We start from the raw sequence: 26,117 nt of genomic DNA, 5'->3' as shown, positions 1-26,117 counted from the left end.
CAAAGGATTCTATAGTAGCACTTTTCAAGTATTTTAGATGATATGCTTGTGATATTTGCCAGATTCGTCTTTCATAATATTTAGGGTACACTTTTGCTTTTTTATACACACTGACACAGGAAAGGCAGGTCATACTATATCAATGTCTATCTGCTTACCTTATAACACTCGCTGATAAAACAAAGTATACATGCCTGTATTATCCTGACTATATCCTAACTAACAATCACCTAAATCTTGGGTTTCTGTATTAAATAAGTCTTTTTTCGGCATTGTTTACACTTCATTTGGTTAATTTGTCTCCCGACATTGATCCTTTGAACATGTATACATGTATAAAGTCATTGTTGCTCAGATGAGCGATGCAGCTCAATGGGTCTCTTTGGATTAAAAATTACTTGCTTTCTGCAGTCTTTTTTCAAGGAAGTATACACATCATTGGTGCGTTGTTTTGTATCATTTTATTCTGCAAGTTATCCAGCGTCTGTTTGTAACAAAAAAACAGTCTCATGCACCGTTATTGTCATGGAAACGGCCGAGTAAATCAACGCGACTTTTACTACATGTACCTATTATATTTCAGGTAATTTAAAAGCTTTCTCAGTCAAGCGCGAATTCTTTTCGTATATAAAACACTTATGGACGAGGTTTTATGAAATAAAATGCATGTATTTCATTTTTTAAAGTAAAACACTTACATTTATATTTGTTCTATGATTATCTATTACTACTGAATTCAAAATCCACTGATATTCCCAAAAATTGACTGACATTGTCTGTCATCTACTGTATAACAAATGTACCCTTCTGTAAATCCACTGTACACCCACTGTACAGAGCTACTGTACCACACTGTATCCCACTGTACAGAGCCACTGTACTCCACTGTACTCCACTGGACAGCACAGTACCTACCCACTGACCAGCACTGTACCTCACTATACACCACTATACGGGGCACTGACCAGCACTGTACACCACTGTACAAGTTACTGACAAATACTGTACACCACTGTAACCCACTGTACCTAGTATGTTTTTATAAGTTATTATGTTTAAACAATGAATTGAATATTTACTTTATTTGAGACCAAAATCTGGATTTGTTTTTATTCTTTCCTATTGCTTACAAGAGAGAAAATTGGCTTCTATTTCTTTAAGTTCATATATAATTACATGCGCGGTCAGAATTCTTTCCAGGGAAAAGGCAGGGATACTTGTTTTCTGGGGGAGCTTAGACATATTTTGGATAGTTGTACTATGTACGTTTTAAAAAAATTAAATCCTCGGATCCACGCATGTATTTATCTAAAAACTCGGAATCCAATTATCATACAAAATATAGCAACTTATTCAATAAAAAGGGGAATATATTTTTATATATTTCAAAATTAATGTTTTAGTAACTAAATATCTAGTTGATTTTTTTTTACAATGAATTTCATTTAATCAATATTGTCAAATAAATATTGGTATAAATGTTACCTTAAAGTTTTAAAATTAAGAAATTTAAACTATGAATTACAATTTATAGATAGTTTTAAATTATCTGAATTTTAAAACTTTAATGTAACATATATGTGGAGGAGGGACAACTTTTTTAACGATAAAAAAAATTCCACCATATTGCTCAACATACTGACTTTTTTTTTCAAAAGAGAGAAGATAACTGCTCTGGACTTTAAAATGTCTTTGAAGTTTTACTTCACAGGAAGATCAGCGAGTCAGTATCTGTATATAGTATACATAATTTCAGTAGATCAAAAGGTGTGAATGTCCCAATATTCAACCTTGTAAATTGTCAGTCTGACACCTTGTTTAAGATATTATGTAATTCCCTTATAAGGGTATTTGTGGTCTTTAGATTATTAAATCCATTTGAATTTTTTTTAAAAACATAACATGTATGAATAAACGTAATACTCTTTATAATAATCATTTTATATGCGGTTTTTTTATTATTTAAATCAAGTCAGATATTAAACATGTTAAACATTTATAAATCCTCACCCCCCCCCCCCCCCAACAGTCGCTGATATCAAAATAAGTATTGTGTTAAATTAAAAATGAAATATGGTGATAACGAACAGTGTTCAAATAATATTTAACCCTATTACGGTACTTTTAATTATATACTTCTGAATTTGAACACTGTTCATAATCAACACATGTAATACATCCACATGTATCTTTTCTTGCACAGCTAAGAATGTTGCTATGATATACATGTAGTAACAGTTTTAATTAGAAAAAATATACCCCGTCCTTTCCTCCCTCCTCTCTCTCTCTCTCTCTCATGTTGTAACTATTCTCCAATGTCAGGAAGGCATACATTACCCCCCCCCCCCCTCCCCGCACGCGCAATATATTTTCTGCATCACAATTTAATTTTAGCATCTCTTCAATTATAAGCGACACCTTAATTAATAGGCAAACATGTTTATTTTCTCTTTCCGTAATAAGTGAATTGTGTGAGGGTCGGATAAATGAGAAAAATAGTTTTATTATTCAGCGATTGAAAATACGCAATTTATTTTTGAATCATGTTGAATGTATATGACCTAATAAATTTCACGACGATGAATGAGCATGCAGCCCAAAACATGCATACAAAATTTTCTTTTTTGAAACAAACTTAAGAGCTATTAAAGCTGTATTTACTGATTATACACTCAATTGGAACTTGTTGCACGAAAACGTCACTCCATGGAAAACGAACTCCATTAGTTGTCATCGTATAATGGCTGCCTTTACATTCAAATGAATATTTTTACTGATCGTATGGTTTTCCTATACAATTATATTTGTTAAAATTAACGTCTTAAACAATGTCAAATGCAAAACACATTGAACTGAGTCAAATCTTTAAAGCAGAATTAGTTTACTGAATTTTTTTAATTGTGCTTTACACATGTGCTTGGACGACATTTCCGTATAAAATCGCTTCGTATACTACTATATTGAAATAATAGACTCGATTTTATAAGCTTTAATATCGAGAAATCGGATGATTACTGTCTTTTGTTTTATATATTTTAAACATCATTGGTGCTTGGAGATTACCAATTTGTTTTTATTTTTTCCCAATCAAGCTTCGTTAATTAATAATCAAAGAACATTCCTATAAAAATCCGGAAATCATCTGATTTTTTTTATATTTTACAATCTTGCGCATGCGCATTACATTCACGCTAAATCACAGGAGGCTCTTTAGTTTATGTTTCCAAAATATGACATTTGTATGGATAAACTCAGAAACGAATACGTGTAAATTTTCATTGAAAATTTTTCATATATTTATCAAAGGAAATACGGGAGATAACTCTAACTCAGTGCATTTAATATAAAAAAATCCCTAGAGTTCCGAATGTCAACATGGTGTGTACATTCAAAGCGAGGAAAACAGTTGGTGAAAAATGTTGAATTCTTCATTAGTATGAATTAAATTTTTAGATGAAAGATATTTACAGCATCACAATGGATTTTTTTTTATAAATTTGACTGTTATTTACAATGCAGCTTTATTAATTTTCTCCAAAATCGTTTCGGAGCGATTCTGCAATTTTTTGCTACATCAATACAGGTGTACATATCGGAGGCGTTTTCACTGTGGTGAAGGCCCGTCCCGAGCTTTTTCAGTTAGATATTTCTATAACTAAGCAGAGTGAAGTGAAATTAAATACATAACTGTAGGCTTAAAGCTTTGTTATGTAAATGTCAACAATACGGTGTGTCGATGTATCTATTTCGTAACTGGCCGATATCATATGTTATATGCCAACCCGTGCACGCATGGGCCAAAGTCTAGTTGTGTAAATACAAACCTATATTTTTTTTTCTTTATAAAGGTATCATTTTGTGTAGAGTCACATAGCGTTACGTTATGACGTTTCTTTATTTGTGGATGCTAATATATGAACATTTGTAATTTATGAATAAAATTACAATAGGTAAAATAATGCTTATTTGATATTATTATTTGTAGTAACTAGTAATGATGATAATGAAAAAAAGGGGAAAATACAAATCAAAAAGCTATATACACAAGTTTAGGTTATGTGCTATAAGACAATACGTAGGACTAGATGGATTATTTATATTGAGTTGAACTGAAAAAAGGTTATGGCAGGATTCTATATTTTAGGTTGGTTAATTTCTTTAATCATAATATTTTTGACATTCAATTAGAAATGAGAAAATGTTTTATAATTCTTTTCTACTCGCGTCAAAACTTGGTTAGTCACTTAAAAATGATTGCATAAATCAGCACTCGAATTAATAGCTGATCTTTAGTTACGAAGTTGACAGTGTATCATATTTTCCTTTCGAACACCCATATCTAAGTTTATTTGGGGTTTTGAGCAATTCATATTTTAAGGCATGTGCAAATGGGGAGAATGATGGACGACTTCATATATTAAAATAGTTCATTCGAGAGTAACTCTTCCTGTAATGTAAAGCTGTCCTGATTCCTTTGAGGATAAACATTTGAGGTAATAAATATTGTTATAGCAGGTCAACTAAAGTCAACTAAATACTGAGCTACTTATTCATAAAATATTTTATAAAATAACCAACGCTTGTGTATTTTATTTTGAATTTGGAGTGTACCTCATCAAAATTTATCATAAAGCAAAAATTAAGAAGAATTTGACATTCATTTTAATATAAGTCCAGCTGATACAACTCTATCGGAACAATTATCCCATACAATGTCAGATTAATCTGGACAAAATGAATTTTTATCAATCCTCTTTAAGAATGTGTTTTAACATTCTAAAGATAGTTAAAGGAGTGACACTGCAATTCACAGACAGGAGACAATATACATGTAATTTTATAACTGTATAATAGTTGTCGCTCTTTCCTTTATATTTAGATTATGTTAGAAAAAAGAACAAGTAATGCATATCATAACTGAATACATTGTTGAAAAAGGGCACTGCAAAGCGGAGCATCCCCTCACGAAATGAAAATATTGTGCGGGGAATGCATTATTCAGAAATAAACATGTAGATGAAGAGACCAACTTTTTTCTTCTCTTTTTTTTAAAATCATACCTTTTCATTAATATTGATATGACAAATTCGTGTAGATGACCAGTTTGTAATTATATTCATTTGGTATTAAAAATATGTAACTGTTTTGTTTACTTCAATAGGTCTATGAACGGTAACGCTGTCGTTTATTAATGAACTGGATGATATCTCGCTCAAGTGTGGGAAATAACACCTTTCTCATAAATGATCTTTCTTATACTCTTCAAAAAACATATTTTTTAAAATATGTTCTTTAATGTTGATAACAACTACTGCCTTTATATTTAGCTGAGCAATTAAGAATGAACATCTTCACGTAAAACACTTAAATAATATGAAAAACACTTGTACTACCAATTTGTACGTGGAATAAAGGTAACATGTAATCTATAAACGCTTGAGAACATGCATACTTGTTTGTATATTTATACGATGCCCTACACTTTCTGACAGGATGTAATAGCCCCCCCCCCCCTCCCGTTCTTGGTTACCCCCCTCTGGTTTATCAAAAATGAAAGGTTTTTCATTAATTTCAATAATTACACTCTACCTATCTGGTATAAGTCAATTATAGTTTACAAACATCATGCAATATGATACACATTGTTGTGTAGATTTATTATTTTGTTTTTCAAATCATGATTCTTAGGGTAGGTTTCGTCTCAATTGTGGTCAAAATAATTTAGTTGAAAATTTTAAAACTCATAGGACTAAAATAAAGTAAATCTCAAACACTTACATGATAAAAACGTATGGTAAAACCACTATTGAAATAAATTATTTCAATAGTGGTTGGGAATGTATTTCATTAGAAAAATCACCTTGCAACCACTATTGAAATAAAACCACTATTGACATAAATTATTTCAATAGTGGTTGGGGACGTGTTTCATTAGAAAAATCACTTTGCAACCACTATTGAAATACAACCACTATTGAAGTAATGATTCAATAGAGGTTAGGGATGTATTTCATGATAAGAACTATTTTACAGACACCATTAAAGTTCAACTACTATTAAATTTATTTTTTTTTAAGTGTAGATGGGAATGAATTACTTATAACTATAACTATGTAATCACTATTATGTAATGCATTTGGAAAGAAAGAAGTGTTATTATATTTGCAAACTATTTTGAAATGCAAGAAATCTAACGAATAATATCAAATACACAATTATGGTACAATTTTCTCTGCTGTGTAGAAGTAAATAACCAATTCTCGCAGTTAAACATGCATATACATTTGTTTTTATTTAACAAACATTCAAATACACAATTAAAGTACTAAAGATTTGCATATTTTATGGTAATAGTAATCAAGACTATGATGTAAATGTACTTATTTTAGGATTTTCACTGTTGTGCAGAAATAACCAATCCTCGCAGATTAACATATGAAATTGTTTTCATATTTATCTTTACCTGTCTCTTTCTATAGATATATCATGTTTTATGGAAATTGTAAAAAAAAAAATTGTACTAGAAGAGAACGTTGTAAATTGCCAGAACTTCTATTCAAAACCCCTGCATATTAAAAAATAATTTATAGCTTATATATCATTATAGATTTATGTAATAATGAATATCACTATTAAGATAAATAATTTCAACGATGGTTGGGGATGTACTTCATTAAGACCAATATTGAATGAAATATAAATTATTTCAATAATGGTTGGGTATGCGTTTCATTATAACCACTATTGAAATAAATTATTTCAATAGTGGTTAGGTATGCATTTCATTACAACCGCTATTGAAATAATTTATTTCAATTGTGGTTAAGGATGCGGTTCATTACAACCATTATTGAAATAAAATATTTTAATAGTGGTAGGATGTTATTTCTAATGCCTATTATTCCGACTGTGCATAACACTTTCGGTTCCAGATGACAGGTGGAATGGGAAACATGACTATATAGAGGTAAATCAAAGAACATCATAATCAAAAAGGAATTCACCATCTCATAAGACATACTTCTTTTCTTAAGAAACTTAGCAGAGAAAAAAGTGTTACAAACAGACATAATAATAGACATAAAACTAAAATGCATCATCAACCACTATTGAAATACTTTATTTCAATAGTGGTTGAAATGAAAGGTATCCCCAACCACTATTGAAATAAATTATTTCAATAGTGGTTGAAATGAATCGCATCCTTAACCACTATTGAAATAATATATTTCAATAGTGTTTGTAGTGAAGTAACCCCCAACCCCTATTGAAATAATATATATTAATTGTGATATTTATAATAATATTTATCAATATATAGTTATTCAATATACAGGGGGTTTGAATAGAAGCTCTGTCAATTTACAAGATGTACACAATTGTGCAAATAATATACAATGTCATAGGACATATGTTTGTAGAAAGAGAAATGTAAAGAAAAAAAATGTAAATTTTCAAAGAAAAATTAATGAAGAAATTCATTCTAAGCTACAATTGAAAAAAAATGTTTTAATTGTAGTTGTACTTCAACAGTGTCTGTAAATTGATTTTCAAAATGGAATACTTCCCGGAATACTATTTAAATATTTTATTTTAGTAGTGGTTGTATTTCAGTACTGGTTGTACAGTAATTCTTCAGATGAAATACATTCCCAACCAGTATTGAAATAATTTATTTCAATAGTGGTTTTATTTCAATAGTGGTTGCAAAGTGATTTTTCTAATGAAATGCATTCCCAACCACTATTGAAATAAATTATTTCAATAGTGGTTTTATTTCAATAGTGGTTGCAACAATGGTATTACTAATATGCAAGCATTTTGGCATATTGTTGATCTTGTTTGTATATTTAAAAAAAAGGTATTTGCACGATGCCCTACACTTTCTGACGGGATGTTTAAGTCCCCCCCCCCCCCCCCCGCTCTGGTTTATCAAATATGAAAGGTTTTTCACTAATGTCAATAATTACACTCTACCTATTGGGAATCAGGATTCTTAGGGTAGGTTTCATCTCAATGGTTGTCAAAACTTTTACATACGAATGCACAGAGCATACTATAGTTGAACATTTTAAAACTCATAGGACTAAAATAAAGTAAATCTCAAACACTTACATGATAAAAACATATGGTATTACTAAATGCAAGCATTTTGGCATATTGTTGATTCTCAATGATAAAATTTTAAAGCGGCCGGGGCTTGAACTAATGACCACAAGGTTCTTTTCGTCATCACATTCAAGATTTTTGTCTTGCCTTTATGGCCGAGTTGTTAGCGCTTTTGCCGCTCATTGTTAAAAGAGTGGGTTCCAGAGTTTAAGTCTCGGCCGGGGCGGAGGTGGAGCTCCAATGTATTTTTATTTTCTTGTGCTTTATAAGAAATCTTATTCATTTTACATTATTTAAAAAAAAAGTGTTTCCTTAATTTCTACTTTTAACTTTCAGATCTAGAGGATTCACCGAAAATGATAACAGAAGTAAAAAAAAGTGCTTCCTGACGAATTGCTTCAACAGGCATTGGCTCAGACTATTGTATTCTCATGGATTCAGAGAAAAAGGCACCCAACGAGGTCAAATCACATGGTGCCGAACATTGTTATTTCCCCTAAACAGTTCAAAATTATGATGTATGACGCAGAAAAGGATGTTTTTCTGGTCAGCACTTTTATTGACTTATTCACTGATGAAAAATACACTAAGCTTAGTAGCAACGCCGTTATTGTTCTATGGATGGTCTTGCACAACAGGACGTTTTGCACAGGATTTGATTCAGGGGTCGACTCGACACAACTTGAAAAGTTGAAGTCAGATTTTATTACGATTGTAGATGACAAATTAGGAACATATCCAGATTCACTGGAATATTTTGTCTCTAAATTCAACCTAGAGAAAAAACCATCGTTGAATGATTCTCTCAACAGTGGTCATGAGATAGATTTGTATAGAAGATTGGAAAATGTACAGCTTGACGATACGACAGCGGATGCATAATCAGTCTAATCGGGACTCTGTTTTCTATTTTAAAACACAATTGAATAAAATCACAAGTTGTCCGACATTATTTTTTTCCCTTAAAATATAAAGATTTAATGATTTCTTTTCTTTTTTTCTAGAACAAAAAGTGGTCAAAACTTACTACTGGGAATGTTTTATTAATATTGGCAGTAAGAATAGCATGACGTAACTTTGAAAGTATATACATAGGTAGCTATATAACAGTGGGATGGACAACTCCGAAATGGACATTTATCCAGTCGTTGCGCACCAGTTCCATTCACACTATCGACCAAAGTTTGGTACCAAGTGGTGGGGATTTTAATCTAAAAAATCTAAAAAAAAAATTAAACCATTTTTAGATATATATATTTTTTTTTAGATATCTGAACTTTAAAGATCCAACCCCATGGATTTTAGCTTGGAAAAAATACCCAACAGAAAGCCTTATGGGTTTTTGCAATAGACCATATGGGGCAGAAAACACCATGGAAATAATGTGGGGGTTTAAAAACCTACTTTTTTCTTAAATAACAGTTTAGGGTTTTTAATCCCATAATGGGAGTCATGGGATTTATTATCCCAGATATGCATGGGGTATATACTTATTTTATCCCATTTGTTTAAAATATAAAATTACTTTAATATTTTACCTATCTATTAAAATACCAGTACTCACAGTGCAGACAGTATGAGGTGATGTTTACTAAACAGTCCAAGCACATAAATCAGATTCCCAATAATAAGTTACTCGAGACTGACCATTAATGTTTGCATTAGTTTAATGGCATTAGATTTTCTTTTGCATTGAATAATAATTCACAAATGTTCGTTTAGTCTTTCAAAAATATATAGTTTTCCAAAAATATATTTTTCTTTCAAATGACAAGTGTCAGCATCAGAGGTATGCTATGTCATTCATTAATGTGCCTAAATATGTTATTGCCCTTCTTATTGTAAAACTCTCTAAAATCTGACAGTTTGTAAATATTTATCAATACTAAACTGTATAAAAAAACAACAGTTATAATATTATTGTATATTTTTGAGAAACTAAAAATTAAATTATAACGCGGATTAGATGTATATTTTCCTGACTGGTTTGCTATCAATGATAGGGGCAAAGAAGAACGTGTCAATGTAAAAAAATCAATCATTTCAATTCGTTACATGTATCGGACGGGATTTGATTTATTGATTATTATCTATCAAGTAGTTTGTTAGCTGTATAATTATCTGATACAAGTTCCAAGCTACAGACGGAATAAAGTGAACCATCTTGTGTTATATTGAAAGATAGAATTAACGCCTTCAAAATCGACGACACATAATGTATCAGAATTCGAAATAGTATTGTACCCAAGCAATACTGAAAGCTAAATATTGATTTTCTGAAAATGCTTTATTTTTTAAAAAAAAATCTTTTCAAACACCATGTGGCCATAAATGCTGCAACTTGTTTAGAAAACCCTCAGGTAGTGTAGATTCAATTACTTTAAATCATGGGTCCAAAAAGTAGGGTTACATGTAGACCACATATAGGGGACGGGTTGTCGAATTCTTTTTTACATAGGAATATATATAGAGAACATTGAATTGTCTTCACCCCCTCTTTGCAAGAAAATATAACATGTGTAGAAGCATCCACATGTGCAATGTAGTGTCGATTCTAATTTTTTCTAACATGATCCCTTGAGATAGAGTTGCGCCACAAAAGACTAAGGGAAATCAAACTCTTTCCTTTCCTAAGACCAATCAGCCAATAACAATTTTTATAAAAAACAAACTCATATAGTATAGATCTAGCGATATCAATATTATTACCAAGGATATATATTTTTTTTTGGGGGGGGGGGGGGGTGGGGCTACATAAGATATTTAAATATAGAGAATCATTTTTAAAGCTATACACGCTATAATTTACGTCAATTTTGAATGACAGTGAAAACGCATGTGTTTGTCTACATATAAAAGTTATCCTTAATCTGTAAATTACAATGGTGAATTCCATCTCGTTACAAAGATATAGATTTTTAATTGTTTATTTTCCTGCCAGGAAAATATACTTTTTCATGAATATTGATGAAGGAAGAGCAAACCGACATCATTGCGCATGTCCGCGGAGAACTAGGTGGTCGTTATTGTTTGCCTTATTAAATATCCAGTTTGATTTTCAATATGCTTAACAGTTGTTAATTTGCAATACATACATGCATAATGAGTAAAATACGTTTGTCATTCACGATACCCTTACTTCTGCATTAACACTTATAGGATCTATAAATAGCACATAGGGAAAAACACAGGTCTACGTCATTTTTTTAAAGGAAGTATTTATATCTACTCACAGGCTTGTATTTTTTTCTTTTGTTTGTACTCGTATATCGGACAAATTTATGCTTTACTGAAAATATCCTTTTCTTTGTGAAACTATCACAATTATGAAGATGTTGACCCTTCACCAGTTTTGGTATGATAGGCTAAATTTAGCTGTCGATATCACGTGATAGATTGATATTCACGAGGAGGCATTACTTTCCTGGCAGGAAAATAAATATCTTTTATCGTTTAATATTTGATATATTTGTTACGTGATCGAATTGAGCATTATAATTAACAGCATAAAGGTAACTTTTATTAGTAATCAATCACATACATTTTCCCCTTTATTCAAAATTGACGCAAATTATAGCGTGTATAGCTTTAAAATTCTCAACAAAATAACATACATGTAGACCTTGAACTCCCAACGCTTTAAATGCAATGACATAATCACCGAGAACTTGGTTAACAACCATAAGAAGGAAGCACGCACTAAAAACATTGTAGTGTAACAAAGAATATCCGGTAGTTACAGCATAAATGACCTACTTTGATAACTACATATGGATAATATAGCAGGCGAACAATTGAACAATCAGCGGGCTTTTTTTAAATCAGGAAACTCTGCCTCATCAGGGGTGCATACTCTGATGAAGTATCTATTGTTGAAGTTTTTATCTGGTTTTTATGTCGTCTACATTCGGAGGGATGTTAAGGAAGCATATGGGTAATTTAGCGTCTTATTTTGACTGTTATATTGAAAATCGTGAAATTAAATAATCATTTTGAATAAGATCAAAAACTTAGTATTATCCTCTAAAATAAATGTCAGTGCAATGAAATCGGGTAGTACATTACTGCCACATTGGTGCATTATCACGTGACAACTATAAATAGCTTACGTATATTCCTTAACATAACATGAAATAGAACAACACTACCCCCGCGGTTTCCAAAATAAAATAATCATAGCAAGTGAAAGCAAAACATCTCAGTTTATTCAAAACTGCTGCTAAAATCCTGTTTTTCCTTATTAAAAAGTTATTCATCCGGTTCTCGTAAAACCTTCCCAACTTTTATATAGTTTGCACGGAAAACAGCAAATTGCATCAGAACAACACACAACATGGGATTCTAGCAGACCATTTCAATTTAAGCATCGATCAAACTAACGATGCGTATAAAATTTCAAGTTCAATATTTACGGGGTAGTGTTGATCTAGTCAGATTTTTTTATCGTAAACAACGACAGAGGAAAGCCTGGCTGAGAAATAAAAGCAAATTTACATACCTTTTAGCGAATGATTGATAAAACTAACATGTGTTGTGAATACATGTATATATATCACAATTTCATGTTTATTTCTAATATGGACATAGATGTTAATGCTTACTTTCATGTTTAATAAGTTTGTTTAATCTCCTAGTAATATTAATGTAAGTCCGCTTTTGTCAGGTCAAGGTTGTTTGTTAATGTTTAATCCATTTTCCATTTTTGACCGTGTGTTTACTTTTTGTCCATATTGAACGAGAGGAAGTAAGTGAAGCAGAAGACAGTTGGCGAGTGAACGAGAGCAGAAGAGAGAGATGAGAGAATAAAGGGTTTGAACAACCTATTTGAAAGGACTTTGTACCAGGTACAGAAATCTTATAGAGACAGAAATTAAAAAGGCTGATAAACTTGTGTCGATAGATGTATCAGAGGAAGATCCGACAGCTCTACTTAGAAATGTTGAAACATCAGTGAGACGGATAAAGGAGTTAGCGCCAAACTTGAAGAAACGATGGAGAAGTGGTCAATGGTGATAGAGGGCCAAGAGACTAAACAAGGTGAACAAGAGAAATTCAGTGAAATCAGTGGAAAGGTGTTCCTTTTATTGAATGAGGCAAATGATCGCTCTGAGCAGCTCATCATTCTTGAGAAAACACTACAAGAAAAACTTACAACTCTGAAGAAACCTCCCGATATGTCAGACCCAAGACTAAATCACCTTATTCATTTACAAGCAAAGATGCAGGAACAAATTATTCATTTTCAAGAGCTGTCACTCCAACAACACAATTACCCAGTGGCAGACTCAGTGGCAGTTAAACTTCCAAAGTTAGAACTACCTTCCTACAATGGAGATAAAATTAAGTTCAAGGAATTCTGGGATGCCTTTGAAGCTACTGTTCACAGGAACCATAAGCTCTCCAACATTGAGAAATTTAACTACAGTCGGTTCAAGCATATCTTTTACAACATACACAATAGCATAGCATAGCATTGAAATCTCATAGCATAGCATTGAAATCTCATAGCATAGCAATGGAATCTCATACCATAGCATACAATCTCATAGAATGGCATTCGTCATATCATACTATAGCATACCATAGCATAGCATACAACATTATTTTAAACTGGTTTTAAATGTTTTTATTTGAAAAAATGAATATTCACATAAAAGATTTGTGGTAAACTTTGACTTCTTGTTATTTTACTTCGAAAGTGGAACTCTTCTGCGAATGGAGGCGTTTTTTTCAAATCTCATAGCATACCATAGCATAGCATACCATATCATTAAGCCCTTTAATTTCCATTTCTCATAGCATAGCATACATAGCATATAATTAAAATCGCATACCATAAAATTGTAAAAGATATGCATGAAATGACTGTATCTCAGAAGCAAACTTACAGAAACAGCTCGACTAGCCATATCTGGACGTTCTCTTTCAAATGAAAACTATGATGTAGCTATTTCTATTCTGAAGACGTGCAATCAGTTATCAACAAACATTATGTTGAACTCATTAATACTCAGTCAGCTACCAATGACACATCAAGTCTGCGTAAGTTACATGATGACATTGAGAGACACATGTGCAGCTTGGAAGCTTTACATCAGGATGTCGACCAGGATGTGTTCATCTCCATGATTACCTCGAAACTACCCAAAGAAACCCTACTGCAGCTTGAAATACAAAAAGGCTCACAGGAAAAGTGGACGGTGCAGAAACTGAGAGATTTAATGAAAAGTTACACAGTGAAAGAATCATCAGAACTTCAAACTTCTAGTGTTGTAAGACATGAAGAGAGGCACACCACAGCTGAAGCCTTAGTGATCTCAACTATAAGGAGTCAGCAATACGACGAAACAGACCAACGAGAGTTCCAGTGAAACCTACAGTGTGCACCTTTTGCGAGGGTTCTCATTGGACTGATGAATGTAGAAAATACAGAACCATAGAAGATAGAAAACAGAGACTCAGGGGGGAGTGTTTTGTCTGCTTGAAGCCTGGTCACAGAAGTAAAGAATGCAGAGTTGAGAAGACATGTTATCATTGTAATCAGCATAGCCACCATAGAAGCTTATGTCCCAAGAAAATACCTTTCCGTCAAAGAGAAAGTTCACACCTGACTGAAGAAATAAGCACAATAGAAGAGACTTCGAAGTTTCAAAGGGATTCAGAGAATAGTTTATTATCATCAGTTGAAATTGTTTTGATGCAGACAGCAAAAACAGAGGTTTCAAACCAATATAAAGAAAATTCAGAACCAGCTAGACTTCTTATGGACTCAGGATCTCAGAGAACATACATAACAGAGAACTTAGCTGACAGATTACAGTTGAAAAGCCAAGCAACAGAAAAGATATCCTTGATAACCTTTGTTGCAGAAAGACCTAAAATAGTGAAAACACCTAAAGTATCCTTGAAACTGAAACTCAAGGATGGACATTATTTAAGTATTGATGCAAATTTTGTACCCATAATAACAGGAACAGTCCAGAGAAAACCGGTTCCCAAAGACATTCAAGACAGATGTCAAACCCTGTGGAAAAATCTACAGTTAGCAGGTACTCTACCAGTGAAGTTTAAAAACTCGACAGTTGACATCCTGAAAGGTAATGACTATTACCTGGATTTGATACTACCAGACAGAATAGAAATCCAAAAGGGATTTTACCTACTTGCTTCTAAACTTGGATGGATTCTCACTGGAAGGACCCAAAAACCATATTGCGAAGATGAGGAGCAAGTTATGATGATTACCAATGGGAATTTATCTCTCACAGAATATTTCCTCCATTCCAGAGTGGATGAGTGCCTATCAGTGAAACCTTCCATTGATGATTTTTAGAATCTGGAGACAATTGAAATTCAAGATTCTCCTTACACTTCAGACGACGACGGAAAAGCCCTGAGAAATTTCAATAGTACATTGAAGATAGAAAACAACAGATACCAGGTCACATGGCCTTGGAAGGAAGAATTTCAAGATCTTCCAGAAAATAGAGAACTAGCATATGGGAGACTCAAGTCACTAGTCCAGAAGCTGCAGAGTAACTCTAAGTTATTACATAAGTATGATGAGATAATTCAGGACCAGTGTAAAAAGGGGATTATAGAGAAAGTTCAGCGCAGCAACGGAGAGACGGGAATTAAGCACTACATTCCTCATCATGCAGTAGTAGACTTAACGAAACCCACTACCAAAGTAAGAATTGTGTATGATGCATCAGCGAAGTCGAAGCCTAAACACCCCAGCTTGAATGAGTGCTTACACAGAGGACCAGTGATGCTGCATGACATTTGTGGACTTTTACTGCGCTTTAGACTAAAGAAGATAGCAATAGTCGCTGATATTGAGAAGGCATTTCTGCAGGTTGGTCTACAGGAAAAAGATCGTGATGCCACAAGATTTTTTCTGGTTAAAGAATGTAAACAATCCCACGGTAGACAACAACGTACAAGTGTAAAGATTTTGCAGAGTTCCCTTTGGGGTGATCTCCAGCCCATTTCTACTGGCAGCAACTGTAGATCATCATCTCAGTACTTATGAAAGCAAGACAGCAGAAAACATCCGGAGTAATATTTATGTTGACAATGTTATTACAGGAGTTTATACAATTGAGGAAGGAGAAACTCTGTACAAGGAGGCCAAGGAAATCTTCAATAGCATGTCTATGAACTTGAGAGACTGGGCATCAAACGTTAAGGAGTTCTCCAGACTTGTTCCTCCTGAAGATCAATCAACAAGAGAGAAGATGAAGATACTTGGAGTGACATGGAGTCTTACAGAAGATGTTCTCTCAGTCCCAGTTGGGGATTATGAAAACACACCAGTACCAGTGACCAAACGTGAAGTACTACAAAGAGTTGCATCAATATTTGATCCTTTTGGATTTTTCACTCCAGGTACTTTGAAAGCAAAACTATTTCTTCAAGCGTTGTGGGAGAAAAATCTTGAATGGGATGAACAACTTGGAGAAGAAGATATCCAGCAGTGGAAAGAGATACTTGCAGATTTAAGAGAAATTCCACAATGCCAGATTCCAAGATACTGTGGGCTCCCAGGAGAAGTTTCCTACAGACTTTTGTGATTTTGTGATGCGTCAGCGAAAGCATTTGCCACGGCAGTTTACCTGCAGATGACCACTGACACTGTAACCTAGTATTTTTCAAGACTCGTTTAGCACCCAAAAAGAAAATTTCCATGCCTCGTCTTGAACTTCTGGCTGTTCTCATTGGTGTGCGAAGCATAAATTTTGTAGAAAATCAACTGAAACTGGCAATATCTGAGAAAATACTATGGACAGATTCGCAATGTGTTTTACACTGGATTAAGACTAAAAAGCCTTTAACAACATTTGTAGAAAACAGAGTTAAACAAATTCAGAGTTGCAGTGACATTGAATTTCAATACGTTATTTCAAGTGATAATCCAGCAGATATTGCAAGCAGAGGTACGACAGTTGACACTTTAAGGGAAAATACCTGTTGGTGGAATGGCCCAGCATGGTTGAAAAAGAACAAAGATGAGTGGCCTTCATGGAAGCCCCCTACCAGTGAAAAAGACTTTGACAGTATAATTGGGACTGAGTACAAGAAACCGTGAGTAATGTATGAGACAAAACTATTAGCTGGGGAAGGTCCTCACGGATTCACAGAGACTGTTAGTGCTGAATATAAGAATCCATTTTGCATGGACGACAAGCGTTTCTCATCCTTCATGAAGCTAATAAGAGTATCAGCATGGATTCTGAGATTCATTAAGAGACTAAAGAGAGTGAAGTCATCCTCTGGTCCTTTGACTGAGACAGAGTTGAGCATGGCAAAGACACTTTGGATAAAGAGTATCCAAACCCAGAGCTACAGTGATGTAAAACTTGCGTTAACAGAAAAGAAGAGACATAATTTGATTAACCAGTTAGGATTAACATTAGATCAAGATGGAATTATTAGATGTGTTGGCAGACTAGGATCTGCACACTTGACTGAGGGAGCTAGGACACCAATTTTATTTCCTAAGAAAAGTCATGTAACAGATTTACTGATAGAAAGTTACCAGAGAAAATCCATGCATCTTGGAGTATCTCAGACCCTGTCTATGGTTCGTCAGACATACTGGATTCCACAAGGACGTTCGGAAGTGAAAAGAATTCTGCGGAGATGTACAATCTGCAAGAGACATGAAGGAGGACCATACAGAATGCCTATTATGCCGCCCTTACCTAGAAAGAGAGTAAATGAGTCCTTTCCATTTACCTACACTGGAGTAGACTATTTTGGTCCAATATATTTGAAAACAGATGGCGTCACCAAGAAAGTATTGGTGTGCTTGTTTACCTGTTCAGTGGTTAGAGCCACCCATTTAGAGCTTATGCAAGATATGTCCACAGAAGAGTTCCTTCATGGATTGAGACGATTCATAGCTCGATTGGGAAAGCCGAAGCAACTCATTTCAGATAATGCTTCACAATTCAAGCTGGCCAGTAATATCTTAGAAGAAACCTGGGCCTCAACAGTCAGAGATCCAGGTGTTCAGAGCTATATCGCAAATGAAGATATCAAGTGGCAATTCATAGTAGAGCTTTTACCATGGATGGGTGGTTTCTATGAGCGTCTTATTGGAATGGTAAAGAGATGCCTTCGGAAAACAATTGGGAAGCTGAGTCTTACCAACGAACAATTAAGAACTCTTTTAGCAGAGACAGAAGCAGTGGTAAATTCAAGACCATTGGTTTATGTAGGAGATGACATCAACTCCAACATAATTCTTACCCCTGCTCACTTCCTGACACTGAATCCTAAAACTGGTATCCCAGATAGTAATGAAGAAGATACAGAGGATCCCGAGTATTTACCCAACATCAGCAGTGCCGAGAAGTTATTGCAGACATGGAAGAAAGGACAGAAACATTTAGATGCTTTTTGGAAAACTTGGCGCGATGAATATCTGCTAGGTTTACGAGAAAGAACAAAATACAAACTAAAAGAATGAAGAGTCAAGCATAGCGAGGAACCACAGATTGGTGATGTGGTGTTAGTTAAAGATGACCTTCCTCGTGGAAGCTGGAAAATAGGACCCCTTTGTGAACCTACAGTAAGCCGAAATGGAGAGATTCGTTCCTGAAAGGTTTTGCTACCTAGCAAGAAGACTCTCAATAGACCGTTGAACCTACTCTATCCGATCGAGTGTTCCAAAGATACAGAGACCAAAAACAGTGAGAACCCAGTGGAAAATCAAAGTACCGCAAGTAACAAGAGTATGACCTATGAAGATCAATCAGTGACCGAATCCAAAAATGAGCCTGATGTCAGAGAGCCGCCGCAAATTAGACCCAAACGAAAAACCGCGCAAAAGGCGAGGAAGAAGATCAAAGACTGGTTAAATTCGTGTCGACATTGTTGGTCGTGGGAGTGTTGTGAATACAGTAAAACACGGTTATAGCGAACACGCTTATAATGAATTGACGCTTACAGCGAAGTGAATTTCATTCCCCAAGTCTCTATTTCATGTTGTTAACTTGACGGTTATAACGAATTACGCTTATAACGAAGTTAAATTGCCCGTCCCTTGGACTTCGTTATAAGCGTGTTTTACTGTACATGTATATATATATCACAATTTCATGTTTATTTCTAATATGGACATAGATGTTAATGCTTACTTTCATGTTTTAATAAGTTTGTTTAATCTCCTAGTAATATTAATGTAGGTCCGTTTTTGTCAGGTCAAGGTTGTTTGTTAATGTTTAATCCATTTTCCATTTTTGTCCGTGTGTTTACTTTTTATCAATATTGAACGAGAGGAAGTAAGTGAAGCAGAAGACGGTTGGCGAGTGAACGAGAGCAGAAGAGAGAGATGAGAGTATAAAGGGTTTGAAGGGGTTAAATAGAGATAGCGTATAGTACAGGGAATAAAGAGTAGTATTGTAAGGGTTGGGAAATAGGTAATATATTAATGGGTGGCTTTTAGATAGTGTAAGAAGAGAGAGTGTGTTTTGGTGTCAGATTGTGTAAAGTGTGAGCAGAGGTGTATGTATATGAATGTGATGTGTGTTAGTATCTTTAACAATGTGGTAGATCTAGGTTATTCATGTGTATTGTTTTCAGTCTAATATTGTGTTGTATTGTTGATTTATTTATTGTGTTTATTAAATGTAACAAAAAGGAAAAGGGAGTTTTTATTCCAAGACTTCAAGAATAGCTCACCACAACATCTCCGCCAGTATTCTTATGTTCAATATAATTCTCAATAAATCACACCACAATACTTTATTAGAGTTCTTAGATTAGTTATATTTTGAATATGTTTAAAATGCTTTACGATCAAATTCACACAACATTCAACTTTAGTCATGACGTCATCAATGTGTAAATCTACGTAATGCAAACTAATTTCTGGAAAAAATTGTCTTCAGTATATTTTAATTGTTTTTTATCTACGTTTCGTTGCTTAGATATTTGAATATGTACATAATAACTAAGATTTGTGATTTCACGGAATTACATGTAACTCAGATTCCATATGCTTCCTTAACACCCCCGCGTTGTTATGATTGCTATAAGCGACAATTTGAATAAATTTCTGCAGATCCGGTCTGTAATCATTTTGTTCCAATATTTTAGAATGCACTTTCTCAAACCATAGAGACTTTGGTTATATACATGTATTTGGTAACCATGGCATTTGGTTGGTAATGTTTTTGTTTGTTTGATTTATGCACCAGCAACTCCCTCTTTGTGTTGGTTTTTTGCGTCATTACGGGGTCTATTTCAATGGCAGAGTTACTTCTCTTTGACAAATGTGTCTTAAAATTTCCAAGGATTTCCTCATGTTCGTAAGGATCATTTGAATTTCTCGCATGACGTATGCACTCTCCTTTGATAAACGCTTTGAACACTCCTGGTTGTGTGCACTATCTCTGTGGATATACTGAAAATTATTGGTGTACGATTAAGGTCAAGCTCTTTTTAGCAAGAGTCTTTTGCCTTTTAAAACCAGTGTGGCCAGAAGAGTCACATAGTTATAAGCCATTTCGAAAGCAAAGGACTATGTGCGGTATGGTCAAATATCTGCCCCCGATTTCAACCAATTTTGAAATAGTATCGTAGAAAAATAAAATCTTCACAAATCATTGTATAGAGGATGCCTATAACTTTAATATTGATTTTAGTCATCATTGCTCATTCGCTGTTTATCTATGACGTCACCTAAATGACCTAATTCCCGCAAATTTGCAAACAATTAAAAATATTCTCATTTTTGCACTATATTTTGCATTTGAAAGTATAGAGCGCAGGTCTGCTCAAGTGCGATTTTAACGTATGTTTTTCTTCAGATAGTTATACACGTTATACTAACAAAATGGTAGTTGAGCAAGCCTGCGCTCGATTTTTCCCAGTCGAAAAACCATCGTAAAAAACACCAATTTATCAAAACAATGCAATCTTCTTGACGTAATTCCTACATTATGACGTCACTGTGGTGATAACCTTTTACACCTTTACTTCCAATATGATTTTAACTATATTTCACTTTAATTTCAAAGCTCTTTCTAAAACTTTGATTTTGGGGGCAAAAAATGCATAAAACCGCACATATTTAAAACATCTTTAAATTTGCCTATGTCAAAACATTCCATAATCTCATTTTTATTGTGTATATACAATAAAGCCGTCATCTCTAAAAAGCTGTAATAAAGAATGTTCTTGGTGTGCTTGAATTTTCGACACATTAACTTGTTTGATCTGATACATCCTAATCTTCGATAGTTCCGGTAGGGACACTGCTCCCATAATACAGCCAAACATTTGTTTATAATATACTTATTTTATCATTTGTATGGGTTTACATCATATGCCTTTTTTAGCCTGAATTCAAAACCTTATCCCAGGGGGACATGCAATTAACAATTTCGGTAGAGGACTTTCTGGTCTACATAAGTATGAATTCAGTTCTCCTAACAGATGTGTGGGAGTAGCAAGGTTAAACGAATATTTTTTAGGGTAAATTTTATAACATATTTTTAATTTATCAAGATGAAGTTACATTTTTTAGTGTAAACTGATGACAAACAGCAATTTTGTATCCTAAATAAAAATAGATATTAATTAAATGCTCATATATATCACCCCCTCCCCTGTAAAAAGCCTCAACATCGGCCCTCAATAGCTAAGGACAATGAATTTCATCAATAATCATTATGACATTATGAACAAAATAACGGTGCTTCGAATTACAGAAATAAAATATTCAATTCATACATTTTTACTCTGTGGCCATATGGGTCCAGCCTTAGGGCCTGAATCCCCGACCCAGGAATTATGAATTTCACAATTCATGTAGAAGAGACTTCATGAACATCGTAACGATGCATTTAGTTTTTTCTCAAATGTACATATATTCATGTATGTGAGTAGATAAGAAGATTTTTTTTTAATATTTAATATAATATTATTTTATACGGTCTCATCCTAGGGCCTGCGCCCTTGGCAAAGGGGTCATAAATTTCTCAAAGATTACCTCCTATTGATACCTATCTGATCTTGACAAGGAGAAATAGACTGGTCTTATTAAGTCTGATTGACAATCCTTTCTTGACTTGAAGCTGTAACGGAGGCCTCCTTGTTGCTTGTAACGAGCTCAGCTCTAGTTTTGTTTATATTTTTGTCACTCTGTTTCTTCCTACATGATTGGCCTTAGTTATTTTCCGTTCCTGTGTTCCCTAAATTAACAACAATCAATCGATTTTTTTTACCCCATTTTGTTCAAAATAAAAGGAGAATATGCAATAGTACGTTGTTTACATAAAAGTCAAGGTCGCCTTCTAACATCTTAAACTAGCTCGTTGCGACAAGACTTTGACGTCGCGGCTTTATTTCTTATTCAACGGCATCCGGCCACATTGTTAACAAACAGCACTTATTTCTCGTGATCAAAAATTATGTCGTGTCAACCAGTCATGAAACGTATACCCATACACCGTGCACCCTAATCAAATATATCGTTTATTTGATAAACACGGTGGATCTAAACCATGCGGGTGTGCATTGCATTGCATCACACTACATTCATTCAATTGACAGTCTATATAACTGTGAGCGCATACCTGTTAAAAGTAGCGAATGAATAGCTATTGAATAGGCAAACTTAAAGATCTGGGATTCGAAATCCATTATGGATGTTCTATTTAAATTTATTTTATCTTAGATCAGATTGCTATTTACAAGTTTTAGTGCAAATTAACTAAATCCTCGGTTGTACATCTTTCTGTGCTCTCTGTTAACTGAATGACTATGGGGTTTATCAAACACTGATATATAATGTTATAACTACAATATGTTGACCGTTATTGATATAAGAAAAAAAAGATGTTCGTTTATAAACAGTATATTTTTTAATGCTCAAGATTATAAACATTTGAAGTAAATGTACAAACAAACTTGCTTTTATATTTATAAATGACAATTAAAACGTGAATGACTAAAAATAATTAATACATGTAATTACACTAACAATTTACACAGAGTGATACATTGCGGTTTAAAAATACGCAATTTAACTCCGTAATTACCCTTTTTTCAAACTAAAAGTTAAAATTATTGTTATATAAATTATTTGTAATAAAATAAATATATTGTTCGATATTGCGAAAGATATAAAATTGCTAGCTATAGGTTTATAGCTCCGGTCTTAAAAAAAGGACGGAACTACAATTCTATACGTGATTAGACGCAAATTTACGCGTAAAAATAAGCTTAAACAGTCAAAATTAGCGTGATTTAAAGTACGTCTAATTGCAAAATTTAAACACAAAAGTAGTTCAAATGTCGTTCATTACACATTTTGCAGACAGGAAGCTACATACCTTACCAGCTATAAAATCGGCAGACACAAAATTTAACAATCTTAAAATTACACCAGTCTTAATGTAGAACAAAAACGAATTTATTTGATTTCGGAAATCACAATAGCAAGAAATTACATCAAATTGTAAAGGAAGAATGGTTTACCATGCGATTCCACTTGTGGACACGACCTAGGATTGCTTATGTGTGGTTCTTTGCCATGATTACAACATTTTCTTAATCGGGAGAGAAGTCTTAAGACAGGAGGTGAAAACATGAAATATATCAAAGGATTCAAACAACTATTAACAAGCAATGAAAAAGAAAACATATTTTGAACAAAATCTAATCTTCTATTCAGAAGTGACCTTTCTTTTAACACTGCATAGTCAATTACGTAGAATAAAGGATATATTGTGCTAAGGAGATAAATCACGATAATAATCCAAAACATCAACGACATCGAATTGGCTATTCTGGTTCGTCGAACAGAAGCTGTTTGGTTATACAGATAATACAGCTTTCGAACATTAAAAATAATTACAATAATAAATGGTATTCCACTAACATACAAACCAAACCCAATCTCAGCTAAAACTGCTGTTTCGAAAGATATTATGTTCATTAAATCGAGCACTTTAAATGCTCCGTATCCGATGGAAACGACAACAGAGCTTATCCAAATGGCAAAAGACATCCACAAAATTCGTTTACAAGTCAGATTCAAACTGTGGAGAGGATTGGCTATGAAAACAAAACGAACATATGATACTAAAACCATATGGAAAAATGCCGAATTAATAAATAAAAAGGTGAATATCTCATATATATATAGATGATAATACTCATAAAAAAGAGATTCATAAAATATCTGAACATATCGCGTCACGGAGGCGAGTACGTCAGACACTGCTAGGCATCCAATCAGGACGTATGTTGGAGTGTGCAGCCGTTTGGATACAGCAACAAAACACACGGTGATAGAATTTCCAATTAATCCAATGCAGAACAAAATCGATGCAGCAATAACAATATACGTATTTGCCATTGTACTGCGTGTTTTCCCGAGGCACAATTTTACTAAAAGGAGTATCAATATTTTCCTGCAATTCTGCTATTGTTGGTAAATAAGTTGCCCATATCGTCTGTAAATTAAAATTGTAAAATACAATTGTATTCATCAACACATACCTGTAATACATGTTAATATAAATAAGATTAACAAGCATTCTGAGAGTATTGCATAAGCAATACACATCCTCTACCAGTTTCTAGAAGTTTGTGAAAACAATGCACTGTTATGCAGAATATCGTTTCTTACCGTCTCAACAGACCAATCCGATAACGAACCCGATTGTAATAATACATAAAACCCTGTCGATTAAATTTACAACACAATGCTTGACACTATTTTACAGAACTTATTTGTTTGTTAGAAAGAGTTAAAGGAATGGTCCAAAGAATGCACGATATTATTACTGACAACATACTTTTCTCGTGTATTTGATACACACCGAGCCCGATAACGAACCCAAACATTAAAGAATTGGAATATAAAAAATTAATTTTCTCAAAAATATGTCAACCAGACGCTACAAAAGTGTAAACTTAATCTGTAGTTTGACATTTTGAAGCTGTTCAGCAAATTTCATATTATTCCTCAAACGCATAAAGAAAAAAAAGTGTGGAAAACTGAAGTGGGACAGACAGACGGACGGACAGAAGACAGACAGACAGACAGACGGACGGACATGCAGACAGACAGACTGACGGACGCAGAGGAAAGCTATAGTCCCCTCCGGTGAAAACCGGTAGGGGATTAATAACTGAAAGAAAATAACATTTCATTTATTTGAAGATTGAGAAAAAAATTACACCTTCAGCATTTGTTTTAAACTGAGATGTTATGAAAAAATGAATATCCCTACTCACGTTTACATTGTGCTAAAAAAAAATTCTTTAATTCGCATAACCAGGACCCAACGTCATTAAAATTGTCTTGCCACTCAACCCAATTTTTACGAAGAATCTTTAAAGAGAAGTGTATTAATATGAGGTTAATGCCCGGACGTAAGGCTATGCACTGCTAACTGAGGTGGGGTGGTAACAATAGGGTAAGTATTCATCTAAAGGAAACATCTTTATCTTCGTCCGGTTTGCAGTTAACATGTATGTCACGTGACATGGTTGAAGACAACATAATATTACCTTTTTGTGTAATAATTACAGAGAAAAACTTGTGTACGTATACATGTATATAATGCTTACATTGTCTAACATCCTATCACAAGAAGATTCCCTAAATACTACATACAAGGTCAACCTATATGTTACTAGGTATAAAAAGGATTGTTTATTCTATGCAAAAAAAAAAAAATTAAAAAAATAAAATGATTTCTTTATTTCTATATATAAAATATGTAACAACGCAGTTTAGATAGTGAATAACGTTGCAGTGGTTTTTTTTAAGTAAATGCGGATTGTTATACATATAAACCTTATATATTGCATCAGCCATTCAATATTTTTACCTATAATGAAAATTTTCATCTGTTAGTCAGACTGTTAGTCAGTAAAATTATAAATAATTTCTATTGGTTTTTTTTATCTCTGTTATTATGTTACATAATCGTATGGTACGCAGTTCATGTAAATTTGATTAAGATATTTCAAGACAA

At 33.6% G+C, this 26,117-nt stretch overlaps 2 protein-coding genes across 2 annotated transcripts; one reads left to right on the top strand and one right to left on the bottom strand.

Annotated features, from left to right (window-relative positions):
- The first annotated feature begins 17,203 nt into the window (after positions 1-17,203).
- LOC128174288 (uncharacterized) lies at positions 17,204-18,586 on the top strand. Its single transcript, XM_052839873.1, has one exon. It carries the CDS (start codon positions 17,204-17,206, stop codon positions 18,584-18,586), a length of 1,383 nt encoding a protein of 460 aa, XP_052695833.1.
- Positions 18,587-22,766: 4,180 nt separating this feature from the next.
- On the bottom strand, positions 22,767-24,574 carry LOC128170626 (melanocyte-stimulating hormone receptor-like). The gene has a single exon (XM_052836401.1). The coding sequence runs from the start codon at positions 24,485-24,487 to the stop codon at positions 23,573-23,575; it is 915 nt and encodes a 304-aa protein (XP_052692361.1). The 5' UTR covers positions 24,488-24,574; the 3' UTR covers positions 22,767-23,572.
- Positions 24,575-26,117: the final 1,543 nt, after the last annotated feature.

This window comes from Crassostrea angulata, chromosome 2 (assembly GCF_025612915.1).
Source record: "Crassostrea angulata isolate pt1a10 chromosome 2, ASM2561291v2, whole genome shotgun sequence".
Classification (NCBI taxonomy): Eukaryota; Metazoa; Mollusca; class Bivalvia; order Ostreida; family Ostreidae; genus Magallana; species Magallana angulata.
This window is presented reverse-complemented; position numbering and strand designations above follow the sequence as displayed.